Genomic DNA, 25,759 nt, shown 5'->3' with positions numbered 1-25,759 from the left:
GCATAAACAATTGTCTCTAATTATTCTTGGAGAATTATCCATATTCCTGATCACCTATTTATAGGATGCACTGCAGTGCTATTTCAGCACCTTCTTCAAAGCAGGGAGCATCTCAAAGTAAATAATATCTCTGAGTCCTCGTTAGACAGTGAGCTGTTCTCTCCTTTTGGTCCCATGACTGACTGTGAGGGGAATGGAGTAATGGATTTTCTCAGGAGGGTGAGGAACAGCAGCACATCCTCACAACTGATGGATCATGTGCGCATCTCTTTCCTCTATTATTGATGACTAGAAGCTGGCTTAGTTACTGGCTATCTTGTGTTTAACATGTAGGTGGAGGAGGGGAGTCCTTTCCATATCTTGAATCAGTAGATCTACTTAACCTTTATGAATCATAAGGCCCTTTATGAACCCCCAGTGGAATGTTTCTCTGGTTGGGAAGATAAGGCATGTGGACCAGCCTGACTGCTGCAGCCCAGCTCAGGGATGTGTCCTTCACGAGCACCTCATGGCAGACGTTCCCCTGGAGAATAGTGAGAAACCTGTGTGAACGTGTTAGAATAGCGCATCTGTATGGCCTTTGTACCCAGAAAGGCTATCAGTGTTTGGAAATTTGTTGTTTCTGTGAACTCTGTTAATTTCATTCATTCAGTCAACAATTTATTAAGCATCACTGTGTGCCAGACACTGTTCTAGGTCTTGGGGACACAGCAGCAAAGAAGACACAGTCCCTGTCCTCATGAAGTCACATCCTAGTGGGGGCAGGTGGGCGCTAAACAAGGGGTGATAAGTACAAGGTTGGGGGGACTGTTGTTTTCAACAGGGCAGTGAGGGAAGCCTCCCTGTAAAGGTGGCAGTGGAGTAGGGGGCTGAAGGAGATAAGGGAGCCTCCCTCTGGTGCTGTGGGTGCTTTTGAGCTAAAAGAATTTTCTGCGTGTTAATCAGGGCTGTCCTGTGAATTTCTTTCAGCTGGAGATGGAAAAGCTTCAGCTACAAGCCCTTGAGCAAGAGCATAAGAAGCTGGCCTCCCGCCTGGAGGAGGAGCGTGGCAAGAACAAGCACGTGGTCCTAATGCTCGTCAAGGAGTGCAAACAGCTCTCGGGCAAAGTCATAGAGGAGGCCCAGAAGCTAGAAGACATAATGGCCAAACTGGAAGAGGAAAAGAAAAAGACAAGTGCATTAGAAGAGGAACTTTCTGCTGAGAAACGAAGAAGCACAGAAATGGAGGCTCAGATGGAAAAACAGCTCTCTGAGTTTGACACCGAACGGGAACAGCTTCGTGCCAAGCTACACCGAGAAGAAGCACACACCACTGACCTCAAAGAGGAGATAGACAAGATGAAGAAAATGATTGAGCAACTGAAAAGGGGAAATGACAGCAAACCAAGCCTCTCTCTCCCCCGGAAGACCAAAGATAGGCGTTTGGTCTCCATATCTGTGGGAACAGAAGGACCTCTGACAAGGTCTGTTGCTTGTCAGACAGACCTAGTGATGGAAAGCACTGACCACATGAAGAAGTTGCCTTTGACCGTGCCTGTTAAGCCTTCCACAGGGAGCCCTCTAGTTTCTGCAAATGCAAAAGGGAATGTGTGCACCAATGCCGCACTGGTCAGACCAGGTATTGACAGGCAGGCTTCCCATGGTGACTTGATTGGCTCCTCTCTGCCCACTGTCCCACCTCCAAGTGCAAACAGAATTGAGGAAAATGGACCGAGCACTGGCTCAACAGCAGATTTAACAAGTAGCACACCCGCACTTCCCAATAATGCTGCCCCTCCCATCCTGCAAACGCCAGGCACAGCTCCCCAGAGCTACTCGCAAGCTCCACCTGTGCACAGTTTACATTCACCATGTGCCAATGCGTCATTGCATCCAGGTCTAAACCCACGAATCCAAGCAGCTAGATTTAGATTTCAGGGCAATGCTAATGACCCAGACCAAAATGGAAATACTACCCAAAGTCCTCCATCAAGAGATGTCTCTCCTACAAGTCGTGACAACCTAGTGGCCAAACAACTAGCTCGGAATACTGTGACCCAAGCACTGTCAAGATTTACAAGCCCTCAAGCGGGAGCACCCCCAAGGCCTGGAGTGGCCCCCACAGGGGACGTTGGCACCTACCCTCCGGTCGGTCGGACCAGTTTAAAGACTCCCGGTGTAGCTCGAGTTGACAGAGGAAACCCTCCTCCCATCCCTCCAAAAAAGCCAGGGCTCTCCCAAACTCCTTCTCCACCACACCCCCAGCTCAAGGTTATTATGGATAGCAGCAGGGCCTCCAATGCAGGGGCCAAAGTTGATAACAAAACTGTGGCTTCACCTCCTTCCGGTTTGCCACAAGGGAACAGGGTAATAAATGAGGAGACTCTCCCTAAGTCATCCTCCCCTCAGCTGCCACCAAAACCATCCATAGATTTAACTGTGGCACCGGCAGGCTGTGCCGTTTCAGCCCTGGCCACGTCTCAGGTGGGTGCCTGGCCTGCTGAAACCCCTGGACTGAACCAACCTGCATGTTCAGAAAGTTCCCTTGTCATTCCCACCACCATTGCCTTTTGCTCTTCCGTAAACCCTGTTAGTGCCTCATCCTGTAGAACAGGTGCCTCAGACAGCCTCCTGGTAACAGCATCAGGTAAAGGGATTGAAATATTATACCCTTCTTTAAGAATGTGGCCTGTCCTCTCACTTGCCTTAATTTCCTTCACATTGCCTTGAAACTTTTTTTTAAATTTGATACATTTTTTTTCTTATTTCTTCCCTCTCTTTTTTTTATATTTTTCTTTAAAGGCTCTGGGGTATGGTGATTCATCTTGCTATATGATTTGTGGTTTCGTTATGCTCAGTGCTTTCTTCTTTTAAAATAACCTGAAAGGAGTGGTTTGGAGCACATGGAGACCATTAATTTAGAGACTAAAGCATTTCCATGGGAGGAAAGGCTATTCTTTCTTATTAAATATTTATCTCACAAGACTTCAGTATTCGTGGGTCATCACCAGACAGTATGTGTTCAGTTCCATCTCTTCTGAGATAACTTTAAATAATACTTTAAGTAGTTATTAACACTACAGTCTACCTTGGATTATCAAATAGATTTCAGTTCTATAATTGGTAAGTTCTAATTTTTAATATCAGTTTCAAGTGTTTTTTTAACCTCAAAAATAGAGTGTGTATATTTATAAATCTCTATTCTGAGTTTAGTTTATTGCAAAAGCTGTTGACTCTATTTAGAGCTGTTGCCTTCCAGCACTTGAGCGCAGATGGATAACATAGCATGTGGGCTATATTAGAGAAGCTTTCCATTGCAGATGTGGTTTATGAAGTCACTGAATGTGGGATTCTTGAACAAAGAAGTCGATAAGGAACTGGGTGTTGCCCTTTTGTTATACGATGCTAGAGGAAGCATTGCTTTTTATTGACATGACTGGATTAGTTCTTCACTGAGTAAATGTGGCTCTAAAATAACGTTATGGTGTCAAGGTTCTGTTGAAACTTTGGGGAAGTCTCTCCTACTGTGGGATCTTAGTGGTTAGCAGAGACTATTGGTTCTAATGAGAGAGAAACTAAAGAATTAAAGGAAGATTTGAGTAGTGCTATATTTAAAATTTAAGGGGGAGAGTGGGAATGAGAAAAACAGCACTTTACTTGCTAATTATCAGATAATGAGAGCAGTATACCAGGGCTTATTTTTCCATTTATAAGTTTGTCTCCTTGAAATTAAACTCCTTGAGAGGCTATGTTCATATTTTGAGGAGTAAAATTGGGGATTGGAAACAACGTGGACTTGGATGACAGTCAGATCGGCGTTGGAATCTAGGCTCTGCCATTTATAGCTGTGTGTTTTGGGTGAATTTTCTTAACAAGTTTTCTCATCCTTAATACGGAGCTTATGCTACTCATATGGGGGAGGGTGGCTATTAAGGGGATTTAATATCAACATGTGCAAAGAGCATGGTATTGCACTTAGAGCAGCATGGGTGACAAATAGAGGTGATACTACTGCTTCAATGATACTGTTGCTTAAAGCATTTTTGAAAATTTTCTTTAGAATTGATCTCACCACTGCTTTGTGATGTCCTTACAGGCATTCAGCATGCCATATTTTTTATCCAAAATGGTATTACTGAGCTGGACAGCCCTTCTCATGGCCTAAAATGATGTTGGCTGTTTTCCACAAGTTAAATCCACCTTCAAAGGGGGAATTTTTGGTACCATTAGGGAGAATCAGAGAATGTGCTATGAGGTCTTAAGGCAGTTGCAAAACACAACTTCCAAAAATGTTTGGAGCAGTAGCAGTGCTGTTGACATAAATGCACAGACTGTGAAACAGAAAACACTTCGAAGGATATATAAATTTTGTCAGTTTTTAAAAATTACAAAACCATCTTTGCTTGGATAGCTTGATGCTTTGCCAGTTGTTGCCTTGATCATTACTGTGGTCCAGAGTCCAGCGCAAATGCCCTTTGGTTTCAGTGGAGAAGCTTTAAAACCAGGATCCTTGGCTGAGGAACATTTTATCCACAGGATTATAAGTTAACCTTTAAAGACAGAGAATTCCTGGTCCATTATATATTCACCAGAATGGCCTGCCTAAGATACAGTGGAATTTTGGATAAAGGAGCCATAACTCCTCTGAAAAATGCCCTTGTGCTGGTATCCAGAGAGCAAAAGAGTATAAATACAGGGGCCAAAGAAATAGCAGCCACTAAAGATACATGAAACTGGTTCCTCTGATGGTGTAATTTATTTTTTTTTTTGAGGAAGATTGACCCTGCACTAACATCTGTTGCCAATCTTCCTCTTTTTCTTTTTTCTCCCCAAACCCCCAGTATAGTTGTATATGCTAGTTGTAGGTCCTTCTGGTTGCTCTATGTGGGACACCACCTCAGCATGGCTTGATGAGCGGTGAGTAGGTCCGTGCCCAGGATCCGAACCGGTGAACCACAGGCCACCGAAGCAGAACACGTGAACTTAACTGCTATGCCACCAGGCCGGCCCCCCCCTATAATTTGGCCACAATATTCTCAGAACTTCAAGATTACCTTTGGTGGGATAACAGGTTTCTATCATTTGATTATAAGACATGGCTCATTAGGGGAAAATGGAGGCAGTGTCATTCAGCAAGTGTTTACTAACTATCTAGTCTATTTGGGGAAGGGAAATGTTATTACAGTTACATAGTGGGGTATATAACTCAACCATGGGTGTGGGTCAACCTGAATTTTCCAAATGAGGTATAGGATTTCAACTCTTTTCCATTTAGATTGCCCCTGTTTCCGCTGCCTTGCCCATTGCCACTAGGAAGCACCGGGGATCCCTCCATCCTCCTTCTTAACCTATCGGTGCCCCAGTGAGCTTGTGCCTCTCCAGATCATAAGCTCATTGATAGGTATTAATCTTCTAAACAGCCACTAATGCCATTGTGGTTGGTTAGAGCAGGGCATGGGGACAGAGCTCATCTGCTGAATACCCGGTAGATGCCCTGTTCTGATTTCAATGATGAAAAGAACACTGGACCAAGTGTAATAAGGCAGAGTTAGGCCATTTCTGCCCTTTTCTATGTATTACCCTAAAGAGCAAATTCTCGCTGAGCCAGTAGCTTTTCCATCTGAAAATGAAAGTGTTGAACCAAAAAGTAATAATAGTTCCAAATCAAAAAGATAGTAAACTTGCCTATTGAATTTTTCAAACAACAGTTTAGTACCTCTCCCTCCTTGGAGAACTACTAGAGCCCATGATCTTCCAAACTCTAAAATTCTGTGTTTCTATGCCAGCTTATATCTATGACAAACAATTAGGATTAAGTTAAAGCACTGGGGAGAATTGCAAATTGTGTTGTAAATTACTTTAACTCTATTAGCAATTTTTATGGTCAAATGTTAAAATTTTAAATAACATTTAAAATTGTAAATGAGTTAGAATTCCTTGTTCCTCCTGAACTTGCCAAAGGAACACATTTTAATTGTTAGATGAACAGAAGTCTCAATCAGAAATTACCGCAGGCAACTGAGTTTCCATACCCTTGGAAATTTTTTTCTTTTTTTTTTTTTTTATTTCATACATTTTACTTAATTTGGTTCAGACTTTTTTCCTTGGTTAAACATACATTTAAAAAATTATTCTTCATGTATGATTGGCTTAAAGGCTAAACAGAAAACGAGATTGATCTGAGCTATGACATTAACCTTCTCCACACTCTGAAGCTGATGCCAGAAGCTGTTCTCAACTCCTCTTCCCTCTGCCACTGCACATTCTGTCTGTTCCCTTCGTCACTGCATGTTCTGCGAGATGCTCACTTTTCCTAATGTTTGCATATGACGCGGCAAAGCTGAATGACCTTTTTCTAACATCATTAGAGGAACTGTATGACCACAGGTCTCTTCTATCATTACTTAACCAGTCAACTAAATATTACCATTTTTATCATTGCTGGGAATTTCAAATGAACAATAAAGTCTGATGGTGAAGTTTTATTTTATTTTTCCCATATTTATAGCAGGATTTATTAAAATAACGTAAGCTTGTCTTTGTTAGAGAAAATTGGAAGTGCTAGTAGAAATAAAATTTATTTAAACTTTAAGAATACTTGGTATTTATAAAGCATTTTTCTTTTGTAAAAAAATTTTTAAATATATTGCAAACCTCTAAGAAAATAAGAAAGTTGATATATATTCTTCTGTAGTTTTGTATAACAGTGAGAAAAGTGTCTAAGACTCTTGAGTGGTCTAGAGATTGAGAAAATTTTTGAATATTTTATCTTTCAGATAACTTAGCGTTAAAAATAGAATTTCCCAGGAAAGTATGTCCACAATTGAATATTTCCATATAAATATAAAAATCTAAATATATAAGTATAAAAATATATTTATATTTAAATTGACCCCCAAACTCTAGAGTTGTATTGAAAAAAGGAAAATGAAAACAAAACCCAAAAGAATAGCAATCCATTTAATATATACCTGTTGATATTCTTAAAAAGAAATCAATAACCAAGACCCCTTAGATGAGATAGAGGGATGGGTTGGGAGGAGGGAGACAAACTGACCGAGCTGAGCCACATCCCTCCTTTCCTGGAGAGGACCACAGTGTGATGCCTTCATATTGCCTTTGTGTTTGCTTTGTGTCAAGGTTTCATTCCTTGATGTTTATAATTTCTCTGTTTGTCATCCATTTCTAATAAGTACTGATTTAATTTTTGTGGGCTTGTTTTTTTGTTTGTTTTTAAGAAAATACAAAAGGTAAAATGTACCAGAGAGAAGCCTTCTTGTAAGTATGAAGTAAAAATACTACTTTTGTAAGAAGAGCTATTGAATATCAATGGGAAATATAAAGCTTAGATAAATATTTAATTTTATGAGCATTTGAATTTTGTGTGTCATTGCAGTCTAATAGGGTAAAAGCAATAAATTATTCATGGACCTAATAATTGATTATGAAGATATAATACCCAGCTTTTAATAAGCAGTCTAGTTTCATTTGTATAAACTGCTTTGTTTTGTTTTTTTACAAAGAATTTTTAAAATACTGAGAAATTCCTTTGATATGCAACCTTTAATATTTATTAAAGTAATTTAAGGCCAATAATTTAAGATTCAATTCTAAGAACTGAGTATGACATACATATTAATATAACACCCATATATCTAGAATATTATCATGATACCAGTGAGCAGAGAATATAAAAGATCCATCAGTTGTATCTTACTACAGGGGCTATTACCGGATATGTGAGGAATGAATATATGAACATATGCCCCCATGTGCACACCAATATTACTTATTACTTAGAGGTATTTGGGGCTCCATAAGAAGGAAAGTAAAATTACTTATTTTGAAATTTAGTTGTATCTAAGCCAAAAATCACAAAATACCTATATATCACATTAAATAAACATTTTTACTTTACTGTTTTTACAGCCTTTTGATCAAGGAAGAATTCAGAAAATTTTCCATGCTATATGCAGCCGACTTCACATACTTAACAGACTCTCTTCTAAAGCTGCTAAATACTGATGAGAAATGTCTAACTATGATAACTCTTAGGATTTTTCTTAAAACTGTATGGTAGAGTGTCCTGTTTTGTTGGCTGATTACAAGTTTCTGGTACACTTATGGTAAAGGTGGCCAGATGAGAAAGTCTTCAAAATTGCGTATTGAATATTTGTGCTGGTATATTCTAGATCCAGTTACATATGTTGTGCTTCTATGAGCTCTTGATACTGAATAGCAGTTGGCCCACCATTATTTTTATTCCCAAATAAGGAAATTCAAGGAATGTAAATAGATTCCTTGACAGTATTTGGTCCATCTTAATGGTTTACGTAAAATTTATAATTAAGTACCTTGGAAACATTAGTAAAAAAAGAAAATCTCTATTTCTTACAATTACTGCTATCTTATACCTAAAGATATCAGTTCATTTATTTCAGATTGATAGTGAAATTGAGGAAACCTATACGTAATTTTAAAATTCAAATTGTTTTGAAACCCTGTAGAGGAATTTGAACTCTTCAAGTGAGACAGCCATCTTAGTTTCCTAAAACCAGTTACCACTTTTAACACTTATCTGTGCAAGACTGACAACTAAAAATAATTTGTCACCATGTGTGTTAATTTAATTAGCAGATATAAGATTGAAATAACAGTACCGATTTGTGCAAAGTAAATATTAACAGATTGATAATGTTAGAAACCACATAATCCTCTAGGGATACGTGTTCGTATGTCTGTGTGTGTGTAATTCAGAAAGGAATGGGTAATATCTGTCTCTTGTCCTTACTTCTACTCTAACTAGGGTCACTTTAACCCACAGGCTGGTCACCCTCCCTAACCCCTTTGCTAATGAGTGGTGGTCCTGCCCCCCTGGCTGGCAGGCCCACCCTTCTTCAGCAAGCTGCTGCCCAGGGAAATGTCACTTTATTATCAATGCTGCTTAATGAAGAAGGACTGGATATTAATTACTCCTGTGAAGATGGCCATTCTGCCTTGTATTCTGCTGCTAAGAATGGACATACAGGTAAGGATGGTGAGATCTTACCTCATTACACCACCTGCTTGCAAAAGGGTGGAGAGTCAAAAGCACTTATAACCATTGCTATGAGCAGAGGGTTCATTTTGGTTTCAGTTTTCTCTTACAGGTAGTAATGGATAATTTTTTTACGTGACTTAATGATTTCAAGATTTTGTGAACATTAAAAAAAATCTAAATTGTACAGTTCCATAATAATAGAAAATTTATTGCAGCTAGCAGAAAGTAATCTTTGTTTTATGCACAATGAAATGTATTGTGTATATAGAAATTTGGGGTCTGGTAACTGTGAGGCACATTTTAGATTAAAATCCTCTGTCTGTGATCACTTTGGTCAGGACGAAATAGCTCTAATTTGTCTGTTAGAAATGCCTGATGTCTGTGAAAGTCAAAGCCTCAGGGCTTTAGTGCATGCTACAGTGAGGGAAAGTTTTAGTCATTAGGAAAGGTCATGGGTCTGAAATTGTTCTGTAGTTGGAGCAATTTATAGTTATTTGGATTTTTTAAGAGAACTGAGAAGTTGTACAACTATAAATGACATATCGATGAAGTCTGGGAATTATTCTTTTTCCTTAAAATGCAAATCCTATAGTCAAATATACTAAAACATATGGTAGTGCAGAAAAAGAGATGATTTGACTGCAGATGCAAAGTCAAATAGCATTGCATGTGTAAGCCCTATGATTGTCGGTTCATTCAGAATGTGGCTTCCTTGGAAGTTTCCGAGCTTCACGTGTTCGAGTGGACTAAATGGAAGATTCTAGTGAGCTAAGAAGATAACTCATCATTTTAAAAGTACTTTGTAATTCTTTACTTTCAAATTACTGTGGGAGTTTTCTTTAACATGCAGAAATTGAATCTAGTGAAGAACATGAAGAGCATGAGGTCTAGGTGATATTTATACCTGAGTCAGGTGAATTTCTATGGGGTCTTGATCCTCATTCATGAAGTTAAGTGTAGCATGACTACCACACAAAAGCATTTTAGAGATTAAATAAAACATCATCAAGTTAGAGTTTATTTAAATACAAAGGATGGTACTTTAATTTGGGAAGCGGATTTGGTTCTACATCCAATAACATTTTCTGGGATAGGCTGGTGGAAAAATCTGGTAAAGCATTTTCTGACACATGACAATCCTTTCACTCAACAAGAACTCTTCCCAAAGCACCAAAATAAAACAAAAGATCTTAGTTGGTGAGCCTGGGGTATTACAGTCTTTGGGAAAAGAGACTGCGTCCCTGTAAAATGGTCCATGGAGTCTCACATCGGCCATGACAGAATTTCAGATGAACCGTGCGTGGGAGAGGTCCTTTGGGTCTCGTATATGTCTACAGCTTATATAGATTTGGCTCACCATAATTCTAAGTGGGGAATTAACACGGCATTCTATTAAAATCCATAGATTGTGTGAGATTGCTGCTGAATGCAGAAGCCCAAGTCAATGCTGCTGATAAAAATGGCTTCACACCCTTGTGTGCTGCAGTTGCTCAGGGACATTTCAAGTAAGTGAGGCTCTTACCTTTTTTTCTCCTATGAAAAGAGCCTTTTTATGATTTGCATACATATTTTAGTTCAGGCTGACTGTGTAAACTTGTTCTTAAAATCCATTGGCAAATAAATTCACTAAATATATTTGAGGATTTAAATGCAAGGTAGGATCCTGTATTTGTTCTTCTTAATGACAGTTAAATAGTTGTATATGAGGGAAGTGAGGAAGAGAAATAACACTGTGTCCAAACCTTACGCGAACAAACTTGCTTCTGAAAAAGATAAGCTATTTATAGTATATCAGCGTATATATATGTAGTGATATAATGGACTGTTAAAGACTTCGTTGTTCACTGTTTTCCATCACCTCAACACAAAAAAGCTTTTTTACTTACAATAGCTTTAAAAGTAAAACATAAAATTATATTATTTGTAATAATCTTAACTTCTTAGGGGCAATTTATTCAGTATTAAATCCCAATTATTCACCTTGTTTTATTATTTCAAAAAAAAATTGAAGCAGGGACTTTATATACTGAAAGTAATTAGAGCACAAAACCAAAAAGAGCCTATCAATTAAAATATACATAACTTAGGAATGATTTCTTCAGTATCTTACTAAGTCAGTTGAATATAGACATGACTTTTTAAAACTGAGTCATAGTTTAATAATAAAATAAAGCCAAATTGCTTTCTCTGCCTGTGCTGAAAGGGCAGGTTGTGAGGAATGCAAGCTGTTTTCAACTTTTTATCTAACTAGCTTGATAAAAATGTGCTTTAACAAATTTCTTAATTCTTGAAATATGGGTTTTAAGATTCGCACCATTATTAATCATAAATGTAAATTGTTTAAAATTCAAAATGCATCCTTAGAGTACAGCATTATTTATTTGTTTCTGCAGGTCTAACACATATGTCACCACCCTGAGTTTATTATTAAGGACCATAGGTACTGATTTTACTGTTACTTTTTGCAAGTAACAAAAAAATCCAAGGAGGATTTTTTTCTTCTGGAATATGCTTTTACCTTTACTGTCACCAGGGATCTGTAGAGCCTCTTGCTTGGATAGGATCACAGTCATGGGAATGGGGGCGTGGATAGCTTTGCAAAAAGGGAGGACCCTGGGGAAATCCAGGGGCTTGATTAATTTAAATGTGTATGAGATACACACACATATCAATATGTAACATTTAAAAAATAATATGGGAGGCTGGCCCAGTGGTGTAGTGGTTAAGTTCACGCACTACGCTTCAGCAGCCCAGGGTTCACACGCTCAGATCCCGAGCGCAGACCTACACACTTCTCATCAAGCCTTGCTGTGACAGCGTCCCACATATAAAGTAGAGGAAGATGGACACAGATGTTAGCCCAGGGCCAATCTTCCTCAGCAAAAAGGGGAGGATCGGCAACAGATGTTAGCTCAGGGCAAATCTTCTTCAGCAAAAAAAAAAAAAAATTATATATATATATATATATATATATACACACACACACACACACACACACACACACACCCCAAATGTTGCCAAGGAAAGCCAAGAATAAAACATGCATCTGAGCAAAACAATGAAGACAATGTGAAGTACTTCTTAATTTGATTATGATTTAGCCCTCTTTTCTAAGTTTATTCTCATCTAATTTTACAAACTCAAGCTCTCGGTGTTTAGCTAGTTACTAAGTGCCACTATGTCTTGAATTTACCTCATTTCTTTCCATCTTGATTCTCAGGGCAATGAGTTTCTGCTTAGCTGTGTCTTTTTCCTCGTAAACTAGCCCCCGTGCAGGAGACAGGCAGCCTCTGCCGTCTTCCCTCCCCAAGGCAGCCCTTTCCTCTGTCTCCTGCTGCCTTTTATAGTGGAGGTACATGGTGCCCTGCTGTCTGTGCTGTTTATGATTATTTTCTCAAGTGAAAATCTCAGAATGACTCAGCAGCCTAACTTTTTTCAAGGTTCAAACTATTTTGAACCACAAATAATATATATGTCAAACACAGTTAAATCATTCATCCTAATAAATCAAACATATTCCAAGGACTCCACTTTTGCAAGTTGGTTACAGAGAAGTGTCATAAACCGAGTTTTAGCACTGGATCAAAGCTGCTGTTTTCAGTTTTCATGGGGGTAATTAAATTTGTGATTAAAATATATCTTCTAGCTTTGTTTAAAAACAGTACCCTTATAATAAGACTCACGATAATTGATTATAAATATATATGTATAATTTATGTATGTAAAGATGCAGAATTGCTTCAGCATTGTTTTCTATATTTAATATCTTGGTGCTTCAGAAATCAAATCCAGTTTTTATGTAATTAATCATAATCTTGTGTTTAGGTGTGTACAATTATTAATTGCATATGATGCTAACATTAATCATGCTGCTGACGGAGGACAGACACCTCTATACCTGGCCTGTAAAAATGGAAATAAAGAATGTATTAAACTCTTGTTGGAAGCTGGAAGTGACCGAAGTGTCAAAACCAGAGTGAGTACCAGTTTTTTGGGTTTTTTCCTATAATTTATAATGTGTCTGCAAACTGTACAGCTAGAAAAATAAAATACATTAAAATAGAGATTGCTCTGTTTTGTTTTGCTTTTAGGATATTGGATAAGGACAGTGTCTGACCTCTGTTTGAGTCTCTGCTAATTAAAAGTCTTCTCTTTTAAGGATTTGTTAGCTAACCAGTTCTTTATCCTCTGAACCTCAGATTATTCATCTGTATAAAAGGAAAATGGGGGGCCGGCCCTGTGGCGTAGGGGTTAAGTTCGGCGCTCTCCACTTCGGCAGCTCAGGTTTGGATCCCGGGTGCAGATCTACACCAGTCATCAGCCATGCTGTGCTGGCATCCCACACACAAAATAGAGGAAGATTGGCACAGATGTTAGCTCAGGGCGAATCTTCTCCAGCAAAAAAAATTAAGGGAAATGAATACCTGTGTCCTGACTGTTTTCAGAACTAGGGGAGATCATGGAAATATAAGTTTTTATTCATTCAACAAATATTTCCTGAGCCCCCGCTGTTCTAGGGACAGGAGAGACTGCAGCAAGCAAAAGTCTCTGCCCTCATGGATCTATCCCATTATGGGAGGGGGCACAGCAATAAACAAATAAGTGAATAGATGGTAGTTGGATGTTTAGGAGGTGGGAGTACCTAGGGCAGAGGGTTACTTTATAAGAATTGATCGGAAAAGTCTTCAGTGAAAATGAGACAATTAAGCCAAGACCTGAAGGAAGCAAGGGTGTGGGCCATGAAGAGACAAGGGGAGCAGTGTGCCAGGCCTGAGGAGCAGTGAGCGCAGAGGCCTGAGACGGGAGAGTGGTGGTACCCTGAGTGCACCTCAGGGAGGCCAGTGTGGCTGGAGCAAGTATGAGATAGTGGAGGCCGGCCATGGAGGGCCTAGTGGGCCATGGCAAGGACTTGGAATAAGGTCTGTGGATGGTTTTGAACAGAGCAAGGACATGAACTGACTCATTTTATAAGAATCACTCTGGCTGCAGGGTTGAGAGTAAACTACAGGTGGGGCAGAGCAGACATAAGGAGGCCTGTCAGGAATCTGTTATTTTAATCTAGGGAAGAAGTAATGTTGGTTTAGATCAAGGTGGGATGGAAATGGTATGATTCTGGATATGTTTTCAAGGTGCATTATATATTTTATAAAGTACTGTAGATGTATAAACTGGCAGTTGTGGCAATGATGATGATGGATAGGAAAAGTATTCAATAATGACTAGGATATCAAGCTCTGAAATCAAACCCGGTGGGCTTGAACCTTGCCTCCACAAAGCTCTGTGACCTTGGGCAAGTTATGTTACTTCTCTGTGCCTTGGTTGATCCCTTTACAAAATGAGGCTAATAGGAGTAGCCATTATTAGGGATATTAAAATGAAATGAGCTTATCTATATAAGGTAGTTGGTAATTATAAGTGGTCAGCAATTGTTAGCTGTCATTGTGGTCATCATCATCCTCATCATCAATAGTAGTACTGGGTTGTAACACGTGTAAACGAAAGGGAGTTTTGTGACAAGATGGTGCCCATTGCCAGCACTTAGAGGAGGTTGTTTTTGCTCACTCTTCCTCCTAGGACTGATGTTTGTTATTGCTAACATCGTGCAGCACCTCACAGAGTGCAGGGTCACTGTCTAATTTGCCTCAGAACTTGAAGCGCTGTATATGGAAATCCACTCTGGAACCTAACACACTGATGTAACTGTTGACTCCACCCCACACAGTTCTGATGTCTCCCATACAAGGTGCACAGGTAAAGTCAGAGATTCAGAAACTGAAGACATTTAGAGTCTGATCCACAGAAGAGTCCTTGGATAAAACTTCTGGGTCGGCCACACAGAAATGCCTTTGAAACAAAACTTCTCAATTAACCCTCCCAAATTTGTCTTCATCAACCTATTGTGATACACTTGAAGACTGAAAAATCAGCCCTGCGTACACTGACAAGTGTTTCTCTGATAGGAGCCCATCTGAGGGCTGGAGGAATTAAGGAGCTTCCGCCATGATCCCCCCTTCACCGGGCTCAGGCGTTACTTCATTTTTGTTATTGCAACTTCCCAGAATGTTAAAAGTGTAATAATCTCCGCCCTCCAACATATTCCTGGTGAAAGACAAGTGTAGACGTTTGAATTTCCAAAGGTTACCTGTACCTTGGATCTCTTCTGTTAACAGCGAATTGACTATACTGTGCATCCGTTCCATAGGAAACATCCTTAAAATTTCCTAGGATAAAAAGGTGCATTATGTATTTTACAGGTCACTCTTGGATCCTGGGTTTTCTTAAGTAATTTCCCAAAAGAGAACCAACAATTAATGGTATACCAGGGATATAATATGAGCTAGGTATAAACATTTTCCACTGAGCTAGAGCTTTTTTTAAATCTTCTTTTTATTTTTGAAACTCTGAGAAAATAGTTCAGTGTTACATTTCTTTATGTTATTTTAGGTATTTTTTCTAAGAAATCTGTAGTGTTACACGTTCGTTATAAAATTCTACCTTAAATGAGAAAAGGAATGAATTTTATAACACTAAGCTGAATGAAAAATAAGTAATGCAACATAAAAATTTGTCACATCCTGTAAATTAAAGAACATAGAAATCAATGCTCTCAAGCTAGTTGTTGACGAGCTGAACAAATCATAAAGTACAGAGGCAAATAGTATAATTGATGGAGAGATCTTAAGGGAATAATTACTGTGATTTTTATTAAGAAAGGGGAATGGAAGATTGAAAGTTTTTCAGGAACAGCTGCATGACCTTTGTAATATAAATTAGGAAAGGTCAAGACCACTTACTCTCTGGTGCCTGCATAAGGCTGATAACCCAAGTAAAGGTGCCCACAGCCTAACAAAGAACAAGGCATGAAATGCTTTACCTCGCTGGAGTATGCCTGAGGACTATAGAGTATGGCAGTTATTGCCCGGTCATGATGTTGTCTTAGCCAAGTCGACTTCATTGGTATGAGATACAGAACCAGAGAAAAAGCCACATATCAAAGGACAGCTTTAGCAAGTAATCAGATGACTCAGTCTAAATGTAGATTTTTACAATTTATTGTCTGTTTTTCTCCCTGTCTTCTACCCCATTATTAAAAAAAGTGTGCCATAGCATCCTGAAATATATTTAGTATAGCAGTATGAAATACCACATGACAAAAATATGCCAAAGGGAAAATAAAATAAAACCAAAATATAAATCACCAAAATAATGCTCACTTCTCTTATAAAACTCTTAAAAATCTAATGAAGATGGATGCCTGAGTAGAAGGCAGATCCATCTCTATGTGAAAATGAGAGACTGTAAGCGAGACCAAGATTTTTTCTGGAATAGTGCTTGTCAAACTTTAGTGCATCAGAATGAGCTGGAGGGCTTGTGAAAACACTGATTGCTGGGCCCCACCCACGGAGTTTCTGATTCAGTGGGTCTGGGATGAGGCTCACAATCTGCATTTCTAACAAGTTCCCAGGTGATGCTGATGCTGCTGGTCTGGGGAACCATACCTGAGAACCACTACCCTAGAAAAGAGTTCTGAGTCTACTCCAGCACCCAGCGAAGTGGATGATTGAGGCTTCGAAATAATATATTCTAGAGAATGGGCCCAATAATTTTAGTTGGAACATTTTTTAAGCTTACATTTGTCTATATCCCACTGCAGTCACAGAACACTCAATAGAGGCCTGTCAACATCCCATGAAGTCATTTGGCTTTGTATTTCCTGAATGTGTACCTTTTCCCCATTATCTGGAATCTTTCCTTCTGGAATCATTGGCATAAAATTTTAAGATCACTCTGCCCTATAAGTAAAACTGGCTTATCACAGCATTTATTTAGTACAGTACTAATAACATTATACTTGGCTCTAAATTTTTAAAAATCTCTTTGTATTCAAGTTCATTGTCTTTTGTAGTATTAAATTGATATTTTGTTTTACCATACATAATTCTTTAGTTACTAGCCTGGGCAGTACCTGCTCACTCCAAATGGTTAACTGTTCAGTGGAAATTCTTACAAAATAGCAAACATGACTCATAGCAACGGGAAATACAGTAATTGGCAGAGGTCAGAGAACTTGACTCTGCTCATCAGTGACATTCAGGATTGGAATGCAGGCTTTTCCCAGCTCAGTGGTCCATGCCCAAGAACATTTAGAGGTGAACTTTAAATTACACTGTTCTCAGCATTAATGTTATGCCCCTTTCCCCCTGGTCATTTTATTTTCAGGATGGCTGGACACCAGTTCACGCAGCTGTGGATACTGGTAATGTGGACAGCCTTAAGCTTCTTATGTACCATAGAGCACCAGCTCGCGGAAACTCTTTGCATGAGGAGCAGCCGGAGTCAGGCATCTTTGACTTGGACCATCAAGGAGAAGAGAGTCCTGAAGGCATATTCAAGCCTGTGGTTCCTGCAGACCTCATTAACCACGCTGACAGAGAAGGCTGGACTGCTGCCCATATTGCTGCCTCAAAGGGTTTTAAGGTGTGTCTGGTAGCAGCGGCCTCATTACACATTGGTAATTTGATGAGTGGCAAAGTTGTCTGCTATTGACTGAGTATGTTTCAAGTGAATAATTGGAGACTGAGTGATATGATTGCAAGGGATGATTAGCTGCCAATAAGAACTGACTTTTCTGTCCAGCAGGTATTTATGGTCAAGGGTATATGAGACTTGTCATAAAAATTATATTTGGAGTTTGTTAACAAGAAATGTGGGAGTAATTTCAGACATTTTCTCTCATCCAAAATTAGGAGAAGAAGTTTGGTGTTGATTTAGTCTGCTGGATTGTTCGATTCAGTACCATGGCCAAGCTAATAGTTAGAGGGGGGGCCGGGATTCACATGCATGCCCTCTACTCTGAACTGCCTCACTTATACCCTGCCCGTGCTGTCTTACTGATATATAAGAGGGAGCTCTAGATTTCACTCATCACTTAGAGTAGAAAAAGATTCTGTTTATTAAGGAAATAATAGTAGGCCATTCACTCATACTTCTTTTTCTATTTAAATCACATTAGCAATACTATGCTTTAGCAATAATAAGTTATAGGATGCTCCTGAGTAGAAGGCACCCTGTAGGCTAACGTTTGCAAGGATCACTTATGCCACTAGGTAACTCTTAGTTCAGAGGAAAGGGTGCAGGGTACAAGGCAAGTGTAGGATAAGAGAAGTACAAAAAATTAAAGCAAAGGTGATAGATGTGGTTGGAACAGTATAAAAATGAAAATTTGTATCTTTGTGGAAAAAGAGAGAATGCACGTATTTCAGAGCACAGAGCTGCAGGATGTGAGGCTCAGAAATGGCTCACTCTGGAGGAGATGGAGATGATTTGGGGCTTTGCAGAGTAGGTTAAGTTTGCCACTCTTCACTGGGAGAGAGTCGTTCAGATGGAAGGGGCAAGAGGAACAGCAGCTGAAAGTAGGGAGGTGGGTAACGGCTTCATCTGAGCTAATGATGAGTAGTGAGAATAAGACTAGACTGGGAGTTCATAGTATGGCACGCACCTTCAGGGATATATTAGAGGGTTTGGGCTTTATTTACTAGTGAGAGTTAAAGCCTTTGAAAGGTTTGTGCAAAGGAGCAAAATAATCAGCTCTACAGTTTAAATTGATGAACTTAGCAATACCATTTAGAAGATCTGGGGTTATGAAAAAATTAGTGGCAGGGAGAGAGACTAAGGGAAAGATGATGAGAGTGGTGGAAATAATGAGAGAGATTACAGACTAGAAATGTCTAAGGATGGCAGACACATTAGATATGAGAAATGAAGATAATAGTGACTTTCTCAGAAAGAGAAAAGAGGCATCATTGTGATCAAGAAGATAGAATGTGGGTTTGGACATGCTGAATTTAAGTGCTGTGTTATGTTCATCCAGATGTAGAAATCTGGGCATGGCTAGAAATGTGCATTTGGTGCTCCTGGTTGGGTAACTTTCTATTATTGAGATCTAGAGCAGAAGCTGTTCATTTGGGACTTTGGCTTTAAAAAAAAAAATAAAAGTGAGAAAAATGGCATGGTTTAGTGCAGTGTGGAAGTATTGTTTGTTAGTAGTAGTTTTTTTCCCATTTTACCCTTTAACAAAAAAACCTACAAAAATTCTGTGATTTGAATTTGAATGGAATGCAATACCATTTGACATACAAATTTTTACGGGACAAAGAAGGGAAATGTGAAAAGTTTAAATTTGAAAATGTACAGTTAATCTAAGACAGTGAATCTCATTTGATGGTGGAAAGGTGCATCAAAGGGGTAGTTTGCAGCCTACTTCCACCCTCAAGAAAATCTCTTTGAGTACGATGCAAGATGTTACTGATAGGAGTGGATTGTACGCATGCCTCAACCTGGAGGCAAAAAAAAAAAAAAAAATGCATAACAAGCCCTGAGCACCACTGATCTAGAATATTTAGCTATTGAATCTCTCATGCTAGGCAGAGAAAGGAATCCACTCCTTAGGGTGAGTTACCCTGCAGTGTAGGGGGCTTGTGTTGCCACTCAGCTCCTTAGTTGTGAACTCCTTATTAGTCCTGGTGCTTTTTGTAATGAGGGATGTTATCTTCATGGATTCCCAGCCCCTGGCAACATAGATGCTCTGTCATTGCTGAGTAAAGGGAAATATGACCTCTTTCTCACATATAATATGACTCTCCCTGTATAGTCTTACTTTAAGAAGCATAAGATGAATTTTGAACAAGAAAAGAGAGATTTTAAAAGGTGAGTATAACTGACAACATTCACACACTGCTAAGTAAAATAATAGATTAAAATAATAGATTTGTTTTAGGCCTAGAGTGGATGCTTGATCTTCTAGTCAAACATTTTCATTTTATGATTAGGACATTTAAACCCTGGAGGGAAGAATAGATAGAAGTTGGGAATGAAGCCCAGATTGTCTGATTTCATTTCTTTCCATGCTATACCGTGCTGCCTTCCTTCTTAGTCAGCTTTAAGGTATTGGGGAATATTTTTGTATCATTTGCCTAATACAATGTTTCTATCCTGGCTAAGACAGTTCTCCAGAAGGGTAATCCATTTACAACTAAATTGCTAAGACCAGTTTTGTGTGAAAATAAATTACAGTTCTGAGTTAATCATTATATGAGTAGAAGATTCTACAGTGACCACAAGTAAAGCTTAAAAAAACAAATGTTTTTTCTCTCTACAGTAGCATATGTGTGTCCAATCTACATAAGGTAGTAGTACCATCGTTGCTCAAGAAGATGACTTCAGTTTCATGTTTTTCAATAAAGAATTGTCAGATTTCAGAGCTCAAAGGGACATAGCTCATCCAATCCAAGCTCCTCATCTTGCAGATGAAAAAACTAAGTCTTGGGAAATAGTGTAACTCATTCCCCAAGGTTAATTCATAGAAGATCAGATTCCCAAATCAGTGCTTTTTCCATTTTAGTCCTTGGTCTTTTTGCCAAAGGTTAAGCAATTTATGCAAATCATCATCTAGTGTTGGGTCATAGGAGTACCTCTCTCTAAAGCTGGCCTGTGACTACTCGGAGCTGAACTAATCGTTGAGGATAAACCTGTTTTCATCACTTAGTGTGAACAGATAGAAGAGTTTCTTAGTGAAACTCTCTGTTCTGTCATGAGACCTCTGACATCAAGTTCCTGCAGCAGGAACATTTAGGGAGATGGTTTGGATTTGAGCATCTTTGTTGTTGAAGCTCTCATACTAAGGGATTCTTTCTTTGGGGATCTGTGTGTGTTTTTGCTGCAGGAGTAGACTGTAATTCAACTTTATATATGGTCAAAGCCAGTGACTTCCTATCACTCGTGCTCTTACTCAGTCTTTCTGGGATGTTTAACATGTTGACTATCTACTACCAACTCCTCCCTCCACTCCCAGAACACTGCCCCTTCCTCACTTCCCCTCTAAATTTGATGACCAGGCTTTCTCTTTGTTCTTCCATTTTGTTTTTTAACCATAAGCAACTCCCAAGCTCCATTTGCAGCTGCCTAGTCTTATTTTTTAAGAGCTTACCTAGTCTTTCAGCTTTAACTGTGGCTTCTGCAATAACTAGTTCCATACCCAAATCTCCACGCCTGCCTTTTTACCTATCTTCCAGACATTTATTTCCAGCCTCCTAGAGGTCATCTCTGAGCAGACCCACTGTCCTCTGGTCAGGGAGTGGCCCTCCTGTTGCCATCATTAGGCCATTCTTGCATTGTGTTAGGATTGTGGTCTGTCTGATGCGTTGTTAGCTTTTAGCCAGGTGAATGTCAGGCATTTCCTCTCACACTGTAGCATCTACCCCGACTGAGTGGTCGGGATGAGGTGTGTTTCTCAAGTGCAGAGGCTCACACGAGACCCCAAGATTTAAACTCCCTTTCTCTAGGTCATGGCTGTAAAGAGAAAAAGATGATAGGAGTCACTAAATTTCATCCTTGTCACACAGAGTTGGGTACCTGGCTAGGAGAAGAGAAAGACAAGATACCTATGAAGCTGGACCAAGTCTTTGGGACTACATGTTAATTAGGATAAATAGAAATCCGTTCTTTGGAACCTGTTTTTGATTCTCTATGATTATTTCTTTTCTTGCCTTAATTTTTCTAAAATTATTTTTGAAAAGGCCGGACTGACTCAGCTCTATGTAAACAAAGGGAAGGCTTTTTTTTTTTTTTTTTTAGCACTCATTCCAGAATTTTCAGTGCAGAGTATTGCATCCTTGCTTAATTTGAGCAGCAGGGATTAACTGACAGAATCCTCTAGGATTCTAACACAAACTTAGCCAACTAGGTGGAGGGGTCATGCTCCATCCCACACCCAAGACATGGACTTTCTAGTGTTTTCCAATAACACCTTTCATGGATCTGGGTTTGACCCCTTTTCTCCTCTCACTCTGTACATTCTCCCTTAAATGATCTTACTGATCCCCAGAATACAGTCTATAGAGATTCCAGAATCTTATCTGTAGCCCAACTAACCGTTTCCTGAATCCATCCAGAAAGGTCCTGTCCAGGAGGGCCACAGTTTACAGGGCATCCCCTTGATAACTTGAGGAACAAACTTCCCAGTTTGCCCAATACAGTCTTTGTTTATGTCTGTCATCCCAGTGTAATTATTAACAGTGCCCCCTCTTTACTCTTAAGTGTCCCAGCTTAGACAGTTATATGGTAACCCTCTTGATGACCATATTCATTTTTTGCTTCCATCAGACAGCTCCACGTGGATGCATCCTTGGGCTCCCATGTGTGTGCTCCTCAGCCAGTCTGCTGCATCTCTTGTTCTTCCTCTCTTAATCCAATAACATCACCTGACGTTTGGCTTTACTTGCTTCATCTTCCTAACTTAATGAATTCAAATGATTGATGCAACTCTAAATTTTATTCCTTTATAAATGAACCTTGAATATGTTGCCTTCTCCATATCTCCTGGCACTGCCCCTGGGGAGCCCTCATCATCTGCTCTCTAGACTTGAACAGGGCCTTGCTATGGTCTCCTCATCTCCAGTCTCTCCAGCTCCTCTACACTGCCTTGAGAGACGCCTTTCTAACGGGGGAAGTTGGTCATGTAATTTACCTTTCATCTTTCCAAGGCTCTGTCGTTTCCAGGAGAAGTGCCAGACCTTTATCATGACAGACAAGTGCCTTCCTGATCTGACCTTAGTCTACCTCCACAGGCACACTTCCTGTCTCCTTCCCTTATACATTCTGTGCTCTAACCATGCCCTGCCAGCTGCTGTGCACATATCCTTTGCTCTGTCTTCTCTCCCTTTCTTTGCATCTGCTGTTCCCATTACCTCAGGTGGTCTCTGCTCCTGTCCTGATCTTTCCCTGCCTGGAAATATCTCAGCTTAAGTCTTGGCTTCCAGGAGTTAGGTGTTCCCAGGGCACCTCTCCACACTTCACTTAGAGAGCTGGTACTTTACTGTAATTGTTTGCATGCCCCTCTCTCTTTCTGCCTCCTCCAAAAAATCACTTCTCCATCTTTGTGTATACTATTCCCAGCAGAGTCTCGCCCGCAGTACCAAATGTTTGCTGAATCAATGAGTAAATGGACTATTACAGTTCTTTCTTAACTGGGCTCCCTCTTGTCGCCTTCCTCCTTTCCAATCTCTCTTCCGAATGCACCAGTTGGTTTTCAGAACCAACGGAGCTGATCATGGCATCTCCCTACCTGAACATATCCTCATGCCTATAGAAAAGTATCCAAAATCCCCAAGCCTTCAGAAAAGCATCCAAACTCCTCAGCACTCAGCCCTTCACAGCTGACTCCAGCCACCTTCATCTTTGGTGACTTACCCCTACTTCTCCCTTTTTGCTTATGCCATTATTTCCCATTTTAACAGTCTCCATCTCCCTTGCTCTGCAAAACATTGGGTACACCCACACCCTAAGGTTGTTCCCAGCACCTGCGCTGGACCCTACCTGTGCACTTGCAAACTGCTTTTGCTTTCATTCCCTCTGCCCAGTCTTGAATTCTCAGCTTCCCATCCTGACTTTGATTTTATCTCTAGCTCCTTTGGACTTGGGGTTTCTACTTGGTCTCCCTGGCACTGGTACCTTGCTTCTCAGCTCTCTTTAAAGGACCATGGCAGAGATGGTTCATTGGCCCTCAACATCTCTTCTACCCTTCCTCTGTAGTAACAGATCCCTCAGTTTTTAGTGGGGTCCATGGCCACCCAAAATAAATACTACATTCTCCAGCCTCCAGTGCAGGTAACTGTGGCTACGTACCTAAGTCCTGGCGGAAAGGACGTGAGTGGAAGTGAAAGCTGAACCTAAACCACTGCTTTTTAAGTCTCTGTTATTGCAGATGTATCTGTCTGGTAATTAATAGGACTTTGGCTTAAATTACTTCATCCAGATCTCTTGCTCTACATCACTTGGGTAGAGCGCCCTGCCCAGTTTAGGCCCCCAGGGAATCCATTTCCAGAATCAGTGACTGGCTTCACAGCATTTATCCTCTTCACTCAATCCCACCCATCAAGGAGAGAGCTTAGATTCCTTTCTCCACCTTTCCCTACTCCACCTCCTCCTCCACGTAGTAAAACTTGGGACATCCTTGGGGCCAGCCGGTGGCGTAGTGGTTTAAGTTTGCACACTCCGCTTTGGCAGCCTGGGGTTCGCGGGTTTGGATCCTGGGCGCAGACCTACATACCGCTCTCAAACCATGCTGTGGCGGTGTCCCACATACAAAACAGAGGCAGATTGGCACAGATGATAGCTCAGGGCCACTCTTCCTCAAGCAAAAAGAGGAAAATTGGCAACAGATGTTAGCTCAGGGCTGATCTCCCTCACCAAAAAAAAAAAAACCTTTGGACAACCTTGAACAGCCCCATTTCCTGTGTACATTTTCCCCATGTCTCTTTACTACACTTTGCGTTCCTCCTTGAGAAACAGGACTGTTACCTTATTCGTGGTCATAACCCTTGGCTCTGACATGGCGCCTGGCACAGAGGTGCTTAGTCCCTCTTTCATAAAGTTATGAGGATTGACGAGCACTAAAGACTTGTGCAGTGTTGGAACTGTGCCTGAAACTTAGTATGCGCTCAGTAGTTGTTGTGGCTGCTGTTGTGAAGTGTCGACAGGGTCAAAGTTTTCATCTTCTTTATGTTGCCGACGGAGCCCAGCATGGCGCTGTAGAATTCACGCTTGTAGCAGTGTTTGGATATGTGTTATCCTGCTGTCTTTGTGGGGACTGACATTTTGTGCTTCCTTATAGAGAAAGTCACTGTTTATATTATTGCCCACTGACCTAGCTGAGTGAAATAAAAATTATATACAACCCACTTTGAAGGTCAGACGTAAAAGAATCTTGCAGGATTTGGTTGCATCTTTTATCATTTCTGTTTGAGATCAGTGACATTTGTTGAGGTGCTGTAATTCCTCACCACCTAACTGAATATTTGGGCTATTTTCTAATTGGTGATGCTTATGTTGATTATAATAATAAGAGCAAGTAATAAATAGAGTTTAGTATATGCCGAGAATATAAGAGGTCTTTATGCATCTTTTAAGTCACGTAACTCTATGAAATATAGATATTTGAAACGCAGATAAGGAAATTGAACATAAAAATGTTAAATGATTTACCAAAAGTCATAGATAAAATCATTTATATTGGCAGGATTAGAATCCAGGTCTGTTTGGACTCTTACCTGCTTTTGCTGCAAGTACTAACTTTTGTAATGTATTATTTTTATCTCATCATCTGGGAATTCACAAGGTTTAGTGCTCAGATTGTATTCTACTTAGTTCTCTTGTTAATTTCCAATTCAATATTTGTGAATTTCTTATTAACTGTCTTATACATTTACTGGTTTTGTACAAATTAGTAGTAACAGTTTGATAAGAACTGTTATTTATATATTTGAGTGTTTTTAGTTCATTTCTTAGCTTAAATCTGAACCTCAGACCCATGAAAGCCAGACTTGGATTACAATTGTTAGAGGAGACCCCTCCAACCTGAGCAGGGGCAGTGAGAAACCAATGTCCTAGTCAGTTCCCACTGCAGGCAGACAGATTTTCTTCAGTCAGGGGTCCTCTGCTTCAGCTCCTCCATTTTGTGGGTCCCAAGGCCTAGTCTCCCATCCCCCAGCATGCAGAAAGCTTCTCTTTATTGGCTTTACTCTCAAACCAGCACTGGCTTCCTGTTCAAATTTCACTTATTGGTGGTTTCAGCTTACTCTTTGTGTTTCTTTCTGACCCGTATGGATTTCCTGTACTTCCTTGTGAACTCGTTGACTGCATTTCAGGTGTGTTTGGGGGCGCGATATGAAACAACCAGAACTC

At 39.9% G+C, this 25,759-nt stretch overlaps 1 protein-coding gene across 5 annotated transcripts in view; it reads left to right on the top strand.

Annotated features, from left to right (window-relative positions):
• The window catches only part of CTTNBP2 (cortactin binding protein 2), a 151,767-nt gene that overhangs the window by 77,675 nt on the left and 48,333 nt on the right, over window positions 1-25,759 (top strand). For 2 of the 5 annotated variants that reach the window (XM_058528923.1, XM_058528933.1), the window contains exons 4-8: window positions 970-2,626; window positions 8,804-9,007; window positions 10,425-10,524; window positions 12,845-12,995; window positions 17,240-17,497. In XM_058528923.1, coding sequence (XP_058384906.1) covers window positions 970-2,626; window positions 8,804-9,007; window positions 10,425-10,524; window positions 12,845-12,995; window positions 17,240-17,497 — 2,370 coding nt within the window. The other 3 variants (XM_058528953.1, XM_058528940.1, XM_058528949.1) reach the window with 3 other exon arrangements.

The sequence above is a fragment of the Diceros bicornis genome, chromosome 3, assembly GCF_020826845.1.
Source record: "Diceros bicornis minor isolate mBicDic1 chromosome 3, mDicBic1.mat.cur, whole genome shotgun sequence".
NCBI classification, from domain to species: Eukaryota; Metazoa; Chordata; class Mammalia; order Perissodactyla; family Rhinocerotidae; genus Diceros; species Diceros bicornis.
This window is presented reverse-complemented; position numbering and strand designations above follow the sequence as displayed.